At 39.4% G+C, this 11,667-nt stretch overlaps 1 protein-coding gene across 2 annotated transcripts in view; it reads right to left on the bottom strand.

Moving 5' to 3' along the window:
- Window positions 1-233: 233 nt before the first annotated feature.
- The window catches only part of LOC100878057 (uncharacterized), a 78,000-nt gene continuing 66,566 nt past the window's right edge, over window positions 234-11,667 (bottom strand). For both annotated transcript variants that reach the window (XM_076536379.1, XM_076536386.1), the window contains exons 4-7: window positions 6,574-6,635; window positions 6,088-6,220; window positions 5,610-5,718; window positions 234-5,318 (exon numbers count right to left, since the gene is read on the bottom strand). In XM_076536379.1, coding sequence (XP_076392494.1) covers window positions 5,220-5,318; window positions 5,610-5,718; window positions 6,088-6,220; window positions 6,574-6,635 — 403 coding nt within the window. In that variant the 3' untranslated portion in view covers window positions 234-5,219. The remainder of the gene's footprint in view (window positions 5,319-5,609; window positions 5,719-6,087; window positions 6,221-6,573; window positions 6,636-11,667) is intronic.

Raw genomic sequence — 11,667 nt, 5'->3', positions numbered from 1 at the left:
CCGGTAAGCATTTGTTCGCTTACAGTCTAAACGCATCCTAACACTATCCGAACGTGCAAGGAACGTTTAAATATTACAATTTTTTAGCAAAAAGTGTTATATGTAGGTTGAAAACTACATCGCTTTTCTTTCCAATTACCGAAGGAAAGGGACACGGAGAGTAGGTGGCCGAGTTAAATGTTATCGTAGGGTGCAATAACCTACACGATATCGATATATATGCTATTTAAACATTTCGGGAAACAAGATTACAAGTTTTTATTCCTTTCAATATAATAATAATAATAATAATAAAAATAATAATAGATAATAATAATAATAATAATAATAATAGATAATAATAATAATAATAATAAAAATAGATAATAATAGCAATAATAATAATCAACATACCGTAAGCTTCCATACGCAGAGCACGCTAAGTTAATACATGTACATGGTTTCTTTACAAAAATAATAACAATGTTTCGATGCAACATTGCGGATCCATTAATCAATCTCGTCTAGCTAAATGACACTTTAGCAGCTTCCTTTGGATAGATAAACTTTCGTACAATCCCGCGTTTATCGTTCGCGTTCCCTTTTTTTAGGGAATGAACGGTTGATACGCGCGCATGCGTACGCAGGCACGCGCGCCTCATTCAAACTCTGATATTCTCGTCCTTCCACCTTTGTTAAATAAACTACTTATTTGTCAGTTAATCGACATTGTCTTTGGTACATTTACAACGAACAGCATACCGCGACAGAGAGAGGAGTACGGATTTGGTATGTCGAACGGGGTACCTACCATCCGCCGTCACATATAAAGCGCACGCAATTCACGAGAAAATTTCGTTTTTTTGGAGACCATTCGCGTGTCTCCGGGCGCGATGGTTTCCGTCCAGAAATTAAAACGAAACGAAACATCATAAGAAGAAACAGACACGGAAAAACAAAAAAGAAGCAAACAAGAGAAAACAAACGGAAAGAAGAGAAAGGGAAAGCGAAGCCGATCGGAACGATTCTGAATTCCATCGGCGATTCGGTGTATTCGAATCGTTCCGATCGACTATGGCCAACTTGCATGGCGAGATCTTTCTTCAAGGATAGATCTCGACGAGTCGACCAAAATGAAAACATTATTCCAATTTCTTTCGTCTTTGCTCTTCCCTCATCGATGGAGCAACAAAACACGTCCTTCTCGTGTCTGCCTTTTCCTTGTTCTTTCCCTCTCTTCGGTTCTCTTCTTCGTCTTGGTCTTCGCGCGATACACGACCACGGCGCTGTCTGATGTACTAAAATGCCACCACTGTCTACGTTTAAACGGTCGTTTAAATCGCGGTTTCGAGTCATTGCTCTCGACTATTACGTTTAACAAAAAAAAATTTTCATTCGCTCGAGAAATTTCAAAGTTCACACTGCCCAGAGCAATCACTCGATCGCGCGGCGATGTTAACGTTACAAGCTGACACACTCGCAGTCCTACCTATGAATTTACTTACAATTTTTTCGTACGAAACTTTTGTTAAGGCCCTTTTTGTTCCTCAATCGGTCGTTCGTTGTTCGAGTAACTGCTCTCTAGACATAATCTTCTTTTCGATATGTTTTTGACTCGACTTGACTGCAAGAAAGTTCTGCGACGAGCAGTTACTTGAACTGGCTAAATTGTTCGCTAACAAACATAGCGATGGACAACTGCAGCGTGCACAAAAGTAATGATAGCCGATTACTCAATTTGAAAATTTGGAAATTTTCAAGTTTCTAAACTTCAGATTTCCCCATATAAATTTTCAAATTTCTAAATCATTTTGAAGTTTCGTAAAAGCTTAAATGTCTCTGTCTCCAAATTTTCAAATACGACAATTTGAAATTTTCGTGTGTCTGTAAAGCACCGTGCACACCGCTCGAGGATTCGGTATACTGTCCATCACCGAGCAAATTGAAATTTCTTAGCCGGACGAAAGAGGACTATTCAACCGACTGAAGAACAACGGAGGTGCCAGAATATGATGGCTCTGCGCGTAAGACATTGCGTGCTTCCTTTTTTCTCGTAAATAATAAATTGTGTGTCCTTAAATCGATATCGTTAACCAAAATAACGCGATAGCATTAGGAATAAACGCATTAATCTGTGATCGATAATAATAATTAAAAAAAGAAAGAATAATTAAATGACCGTAACTAATGATCATAATTAGTAATTAATAATTATATCGTGTGATAATTAATAATCAATGGAAATAAGAATAAATTAGGAACCAAGTACAAAGCATGTGAGAAGTATGATTCGAGGGGTGGTTGGGAGGGAGGGTTTTTTTGTAGGAAATAATTAAATTAGAATTAACGTTCTCCGCGTTAATTAGGACTATTTATAAATTATATACACGGTCACGATACCAACTCGTCCCCGTGATACACTTTTAGGCCACCTAGAGTTCCCTTTCACGTCGGAACCTGTCTTGCGTGTGTCTCGTTTTCTATTTCTACTCTTTCGATCTCCTTTTATCTGTTTTTATTTTCCCTCGCTTCGATTTCGATCTCCTTCGGTAGGCAGTGCCCGACAGAAACGACTTCGAAACGAAAGGAGAAAAACGCAAGTTTCCGACACGGCAAAGAAACCACGAAGCGTCGTTGTCGCCGGGTCACGACACGTTCGAGAGAAAGTAATATTATAGACGATTCTTTTTTTTCAAGCGTTTGGAAGCTTTCTCACTACTCCACGGTATCTACAAAATGTACAAATCGCCATCGGAATACGGGACAGATATCTTATAGAACGTTCACATGGTACCATGTAACTGATCTTACCAGAATTAAGCTGACTCCGTATGCAAAAATAATATGAACACATAGCATGTAACTTTTTCATACATCTTTTTTGAGGAAACTGACTTTGAAGATTTGTCAAACATATGTTGCAAACTGCAGATGTTTATGTAGATTTTAAAAATACTGTCTCACTGTTTCTGTATATTTTTCTTCTTTAAAGACAAAAAAATTTCATACTATATTATCAAGTTACCATTGCATAGAGAATGACCTCTTTTCTGCCTGTATGATTAATTACATAATACCTTGCATATATTTATACATACTGTTGAGTCATCCCATAAAATAATGTCGTTTCCTTAGTCAATCAATGAGGGTGAATTAACACTTACTGTTACTTTACATTATTTGTATGTAGATCATTTTCTGAGAAAATTCTATTCATCACTTTTTAATAGACTGCTATTTCTTGAAATATTGAAATAGTAAACTTTTCTCCAGTTAAATAATTTTGTAATTATCAGAATAGAATTGAAGAACGAGATACTGTAGACAAAGAAAGTAGTGGCACACCCAGTTCTGAGTATAACAATATTAATGGACTGAAGAAATATAGTTATGGAATCCTGCGATGCTTTAATAAATGCTATAATATAACGTGTAATAAATGCAATCTGACATTTTCCAAGTAAATGCAAGAATACAAAGGAATTACAATACTTTCTACATCCACGGTATATGGCAGTTGAAATGTTATATATTGAAAATGAACTGTATTCAAAAGTAACGACATTACTTCAAGGACAAGCTCATATATCTTTCTGCAGCATCGAGGGGCGTCGCGACGCGATGATGGATTCAGTAGGACCTGAACGTAATTTTCTGGAGTCGCGATCGATAACTCGGGTGATTTTCGCCGCGCTAGCAATCGACCCTGCCATTCCTGGCCGACTCGGGTCCCGATAAATTTATTTGTCAAATGTCACTGCGAGTGGCAAACGCGGTGTCACGCGGCTTAATTAAGCGTCGTCATGATTGTAGTTTGTCCGCTACAATTGTCGTAATTACTCTTCAGATAAATTTAACGGATGAACACGAATCGGCCGGCCCTGTACACGGATTAATTTACTATTTACAAACGAGACAGAGGGAGAGAAGTTTTCGCAGCGCGACGAAGAGCCAGAAAATTCGAATAATCGCATCGAGTCATCGACGCCGCCTTCTTCTTTTTTTGACGAACAATTAACGAACCGACTCTCACCGAGGCCTAACGACACGTTCGAATAAATTAAACGACGGTGTATTGTGCGAACGAAAACACATATGCTTAAACGAAATAAATAATTACGTCTGTATATTAAATAAACTATGTACGCGTTTTACATACATTTACAACGAAACACTTGGAAGGGCAAGTTGTGTCCTGCGAATTAACGAAACACGCGATAGAGATAGAAATTTGTATAACTGGCACGAAAGAAAAGTAATCAACAGAAACTGCGAGGAAGAACGAACGGTTTCTCTCGTCGAACGTGGACGCTTTTCGTTTTTTGACGGACGTCGAAAAGAAGAAGTTATCGCGAACGCATTCAACGATTCGGATTATTTTCGATACGCAAAATCGTTCTGTTTTTCGTAGTCGAGTGACGTCGAGGAACTCGAAACTTCCACGAATCGATCGGGTCGAAGGAAGGTGAAACAAAGAAGAAACGGAAAGAAAGAGAAACAGACATTTAGGAAAGCTCATCACGAAGATATCGTCGAATAACTTAACTCGTAGATTTGTCTTAACTCACGCTAACATCTGTAATTATTTTTCTCTCTGGTTATTATTGTCTGCTCTAAACTAGTCACCGATAGGAACAATTACTAAATGGTATTTTCTTTTTCTTCTTCCTTAAATCTCCTGTTACTTTCGCGCTAATGCTCTCTCTATCGAGCCACCTATTCAGCTGGGTTTTATTTTTAAGCATTCCCTTCTTTATTCTACTTTCTCGTCCTTTGTTCTTCGGCAAAGTCCAGCTATTTAAAGTTGCGCTACGTACTTCCTTTTTAATCCTGTACGTCTGATTTCTCGCGGATTCCTCGCTCTTGGGGATCCCAATCCACAATATCGATTCTTCTTTCTGGCTCGATAGCTCGGACTCTTTTCGTTCGGACGTAAATCGGGGCATTGCTGGGAATCGAAGCTTCAGGAACGGGCGACGTGTCTTATGTACAGGCACGAAATAAATAGATGCCGAAGAGGAGGAGATGTTGTCACGATCATCGAATGCGTTCACGGAATTATTCGTACGCCAACAGGGAGAACGGTGTCCCATGGACGGAGACAGAAAACAGCAAGCACGGTGAAAGTGATTCCTCCTTCCGTCGACGAGTCGAGGCCCGTCGCGTCGTGTCTCGGTGATCTACGGTGGACGCCTCGGGTTTCGTGTCGTAGGAATTAGGCACGAGAGAGAGATTGGCTATTATTGATTCGAACGCTTGCCTTCGCTGATGGACGCCATTCTCATAGACTCCACTTCCGGGCAGTTCCATCCGGGCATTCTCGTTTGCTCTATCGCAGCCTGTGAACATAGAGCAATGACCCTTTTATTTCCTTTACCCCGCCTGACTTAACCCTTTACGTATCTAAGAACGTAAAGCACTTCATGCACGATTCTTTTATAGAGACAGAATGATTCGATTATAATTTCAAGCTACGATGACGACATTGATGCATTTACTTTGAAGAGTGAACTGTTACTTTGAAGATGAAGGATTGTAAAGCGAGAAATACTGAGACAGATATACAGGAGACTTTAACGTTAATTTACAAGTATCACTATTATATATAATAGTGTGTAACTATTGCTTACCGAGCTATTAGGATTCTTGGTCATGAAGATCATGAGGGAGCGGTTGCGGTTGCTAAACGGCCTCAGCTCCGGATCTCGGCCAGGACCATCCACCGTGTCGACGCAGTTACTGTTGGCATAGAAATAACGTCGAATGTGAAATTTATATGTATCAAACACCATAAGAAGTCTTCAGACTGCTTTCATATTCCTAAATACATCACGATCAATCTACGTCATACTCATATTTTTAGAAACTCCTCAAACATTAAATATGCAATGAACTTTGCATCGTCTTAAAAATACAGAGATAAAATTGACTAAAGTCTGTAGTTAACACTTGTGAAATCTGCAAGTTAATAGATGAAGATAATATAGACAGCTGAATGGTTAATGAAGTTGAAGATGCTAGTTTGATAGATCGTAACTCCGCATTTCGTAGAATAATCTACAAAGTTTCACCGATCATAAAGCCAACGATAAGGAGCAGAATACACACCTCGACCGCAATTCCTTTTGCTTTCGCTTACAGTGGATGTAAGCCGCTATGCAAATGATAACGACAAGGAATACTGCTATCGTGGCACCGCCGGCGATGCTAGCTGTCTCCAACATTACACGCTGCCGGGAAGCTGTAACATAACGTTTCATTTTTAACTACTGAAATTGTTCAACATTTCTACTATTTCATAATTTAAAGTCAAAAACATTCAATCAATAAAAAGGGGAGAAGTTTTTCTAGATTCTCTGGTTCTTCCAAATTTATTTCGAAACGTAAGAAAAAGCGTGACAGGTTTCTTTCGTCAAAATGGCGGCCCTGTCGCGTCAGAGCTAATCGCGTTTCTGTCGCAAGTTGCTCTCGATTTTAGAAGAACCAGGTTTATAAACTCCATTACGTTTTCTTTTAATTAAAAGAAGCTTAGACTGCATCCACAAATGTTTAAAGAACAAAACGTAAACTAGTTTAAAAATGAGAAGTACTTACGTAAATAGGAACCATCTAAATCCTTAAACTCGCATCTTTGCCCGATATAACCATTGGCGCATCTGTAACAGAAAAAAGCCTGCGATCAGAAGGTGTCCATGGATAACTACTGCAGCGCACGTCGACTTTATAGTTCCTCCGCGGCACTTCCGTAAAACACGGCAAGATATCCAGGAAGCCATAAAACGTATTCTTTAACCACGAACCGCTTTTAGTATCGGACATTAATCAGATAGGTACGCTATCGTTCAAGCCACCCAATTAGTATGCTTAATTATTAACGAAGGAGGAGGAAGATGACGACGAAGAAAAGGAACGAGAAATTGCAATGAATTACTTATAAACATATCGATTTGCAGGGCTAATTACATGACGATTAAAAGAATTCTCACGGTCGATTTCATCGAACGGTACTTTGGATTCGCCCTTCGAGCAGAATAATTAGTCGAATGCATATTGTTAACCATGTTCCATTAATTCTAAACGAAAATTTCCATGTAAAATTTGTACGGAACTTGGTTTTATTAAATTACTGTAATTCTTTTCTGTAACGATCGGTATCTGCAATATTATTTCTGTAATTAACCTCTTTAAGGTTATCTTAGTTTGTGGTCTTTAAATTCATCAAACTGTATGAACATTACTATTGATTTTGTATATCATAAATTCTACAAAGATTTGATCTAATTGTAAAGAGATAGAGTTGTAAAATTTGTAGTCTTTCAAGTATAAAAGTTCAAGTATAAATTTTCAGTGATTGCACGAGTTCCACTTATATGGCCGTTTCCATAATTTTGTTTCTACAGCATCGACCAGAGTCAATATAGCGAGACGAGATCACCCCGATAGAGTTTGGTCATGGTCAATTGTCTTTCCCCGAAGCAGGGGGTCGTTTTTCGTTTCAGCTCGTTCGCTTCTTTTCCACCGCGGAACCGAGCACTTGAGCAACGCTTCCGTTACTCCCACGCAACGAGACGCTAATATCGTTGATCCTAGAAGACGTAATCTCTTTTCGCAACGCTGGCAAAACTGTCCGGAAAGCATTTATCATCGATATCGTTGCCTGTCGATCGATATTCGTCGCAAACTTGAAGGCAATGCGATCAAGGACTCACACGCTCACGCTTTTCTATTAACCTGACGCAGAAACTATTTGTCGTATGCGTACTATGTCCTGTTGCCAATAAGGTCGAATGCGATCAAACTTGGAAACTTCAAACCTCAAAATTAAACAATTTTTACACTTTGAACCTTGAAATTAAAAAATTTCGAAATCTAAAAATTTGAAACCAAAGACTTGAAAGTTCAGAAATTTAAAAATATGAAAATTGAAGATACGAAAATTTCCCCGTCGATGAAACGGGTTTTCCAATGATTTACAAAGACTCTTTCCGCAAGGATCTTGTCACGGTTTCACCTTTTAACAGGGCTTGGCTTATCGTACCATTTAAAATTCTACGATAGAGAATCGTTCAGGTCTAATATAACGACGATCGGTTTTATTCTTGAAAAGAAAATTATCTCATACGGCGTGGATCGATTGCGACACCTCCGTATAATGCTTGGAATTTCAGCGGTGTCGGAGAAGACGCTTGGAATGTTATGTAATGAGGCACACCCTTTGTAAATACGAGGTAAGTCACTCCTATATCGGAGAAAAATATCACCGCACAGGTTGAAACACGGTGATCGTACAAGGAAATAAATCTAATTAAACCTTTCGCTGCCGTGTTTTCTCGCGCGATCGTAAATTTCAATTATTTGGTACAAACTTTTAACAAATTTTGAATGATGCCTTCATAATACTTCATGCATGTTTCACAGGATAAATTATTTTTAATTCAGTAATTTTTTATTTTAAAATTTGCTTGTTTATATGACTTCATAAAAAAAAGGTGAAAGATGAGTAAAAAAAAAAAATGTGGAATAAGGAGATTTGATCCTTGGACCATTGTGGTACAAATCGAGAATGTTGCTCTGATGCTATAAGCACTTAAGTAATACTAATTTGTGTTCAAAGCTAGAAGTTGAAAAGAAGTAAAAAGTTTTGGGTATCACGAGTGAAGAGAAGAGAGTGCATTTATGAAAGTTTCGAAATCGACGAGTCCTTTCCTCGTTAGCGAGAGGGTTAACGCGTCGTATAAAGAGTGGAAGAACTCGAGGAGCGGAGAGATAATTTAGGGCCGCAAACGAGTTGCCGCGGAATCGTCGTCCTCGTTTCGAAGGTGAAACCGTTGATAAATTCGTCCAGGTGAGCAGGCTTGACCAGACACGATTTACCGCGTCCCTTTGCACCTGTGCGGTCGGTAGACTGCTCGAAACGACCGAGACGAATTCTCAGAATCTCGAAATGTTCCCGACGAATGCCCGGCCGCGTGTACAAGTGAAAAGGATTTCGTGGACTGGTAGGCGAGAAGGTTAACACCGGGACCGAGCCGAGTTTTTTTTCTTGCTCACGCGCACCCTTCGTCACCCCTATTTGCCCCTTGGGGTTGAATCGCTGACACCGTGGCCTGGAACAATCGTCAACGATTCCGAGCCGAGACGAGGTCGAAAAAAAGGGACCGTCTACCGGTGTCCTCCTTTCGATCCCGCCGACGTTAATCCTCGCTTGCGTGCCGACCACACGTAACACCGAATTCCTACGGGAATCCCATGCTGGACCACCTTCGGATCACGATCTCTTTTCTTCGAGCTGTGATCATGGACCGACACGTTTCTGCGTTTTACGAGACCTTCGCAACCTTCGTCATTCAGAGCTGGGACATTCTTGTCCAGAACGAGATAACAAGCTGAAGACTCTAGTTCCAATTGGTAACACATTCGACAGGTCATCTCGACGATGGACAAATAAGATCTCGACAGTGGACAACTGAGATCTCGAAGGTCTTAGTCCACGAGTAGACGTTGATATGTTCTGAGTACGATCTACTTATGTTCTCGACTTGAAAGTTTCCTTCTCACAAGGAAATTTCCTCTCGCTAAATTACCGAAGTCCAAGTACCAAATGTACAAGATAAATGTCCAACCCAGATTCTATATAGTTATGTGATGACAGTCTGATTTAGTAACATGCGAACGCTCCTGTCAGGTTTACGATTGCTCGGGAAAATAGGACGAGTTCAGATAGCGTGTTTTTAATCGTTGTAAGAGAAAAAGATTATGTTGCTGCACGAAACGGGAAATGGATATATTTTCGTGAGAGTGGACGAAATTTATGGTCGAGTGATAGCTATCAAGGTAGCGTTTACTCGTTTACCTTCGACGATCTTCGGGTTGATTTGAAAGTGGGCGATTCGCGATTGTTAGATTAAGTCTTAAGTAAGTCGTTATTCAGATGTCCGAATTTTGTAGGTTAATATACTGAAGATAGGGCTTGAAATATCTTCTAAATCTACTTTGTTCCATAATATAGGGTGCCTCTTAAGTATCAATCTTAGGACGAGATATTTTTCAAAACGTGCATTGAATACGTTCGGAGTACATGTATAGTCTTGAATCATTAATCTCGTGTTACGAAAATTTTTTTATAACTGATAATATTCCGGAAATGGGAGTGGAGATATTTTTGTATCAATTTTCGAGAATATAAATTGAAATACCAGACGATTAGTAATTTGGTATGTCGATATTTCTGAATATACAGAAAACGTTTATCTAATTGATAAGCAATCGATTTTCGAAAAAGAAGACTTTATATCGTGACTCGATCGAGTCTGAGAATTCAAAATATTTCGCAACGTGTCAGATTTCGATATTGACACAACGAACATGAGTCTTTGGCACCTAAAAAAATAAGTTAATTGCACAAACAATATAATGAGAGTGCATATTCCTATCTGTTCAATCCACCTAATCTCTCGATCTGAATTTAACGCACCCTTTTGCCTGGTTTCGTTGCTCGACAGAATTTGCGATGCAAGTCACCGTTAACCTTCGCGACAGTAACCTTGAAAGAAATAAAAATTCGTCGTGTCGATCTTTATGCTCGTGAAAGGAATTCGAAGGCGCATATCGAAGAGGAGACCGATTCTACAGAAGAGGAGATCGCGTGTGCCACTTTTTCCTCGTTCGCGCTCCCATAACTTCCGCGGAACGAATAAGGAGGATTCCGTGAAACGGACGGAGAAAATTCCAGCGGTGGAAAGTGCTGGATAATAAAACGTTTCCACTTTCTTGCGAGGACGATGTTTGCTAACGAGATCACCGAGCCGTCTAGACGATTAACGATTCGCCGACGATTTTACCTGCCGCTTTTAACGATCGACAGCCGCGAAAAGCATAATTTTAGAGCAGTGTTCCGCGCCATTTGCATCGACTCCGCAGTGTCGAGCGAATGACGTCAAATGTGAGAAACATCGAGGAAAAAGTAGATTTACGGGATCCGGACGTACGCAAATCTCTATTAATCGTTGATACACCGGTTGTAATTAAGCGCAGACTGCTTGGGAAATCTACTGGAAGGCCGTTGATTAGATCGATAGGTGCCCTGAATCTGCATTCATGTAAATTGGAAATCGTTGCAACATTACGAGTAATTGTCTGCTTCTTTGATCTCCTGTTTTTCATATTTCCGTCCTCTTTAACGAGGAACATAGGTATTGGAGAATATAGATACTTCAGAACATAGGTACCTGAGAATATGGCGATCTGATATAGGGACTCGGAAACATGGGCACTTGACAATATAATTTAGGAACATAGATATTTGAGAATATAGATATTTAAGAACATAGGTATCTGAAAATATGGCAATCTGATACAGGTACTCAGGAACATGGGCACTTGACAATATAATTTAGGAATATAGTTATTTGAGAATATAGATATTCAAGAACATAGGTACCTGAGAATATGGCGATCTGATATAGGGACTCAGGAACATGGGTACTTGACAATATAATTTAGGAACATAATTATTTGAGAATATAGATATTTAAGAACTTAGGTACCTGAAAATATGGCCATCTGATACAGGGACTCGGGAACATGGGTACTTGACAATATAATTTAGGAGCATAATTATTTGAGAATATAGATATTTAAGAACATAGGTACCTGAGAATATGGCGATCTGATACAGGGACTCAGGAA

The sequence above is a fragment of the Megachile rotundata genome, chromosome 1 (assembly GCF_050947335.1).
Source record: "Megachile rotundata isolate GNS110a chromosome 1, iyMegRotu1, whole genome shotgun sequence".
NCBI lineage: Eukaryota > Metazoa > Arthropoda > Insecta > Hymenoptera > Megachilidae > Megachile > Megachile rotundata.
Note: the sequence above shows the minus strand (reverse complement) of the source record. Positions and strands in the feature narration are given on the sequence as shown.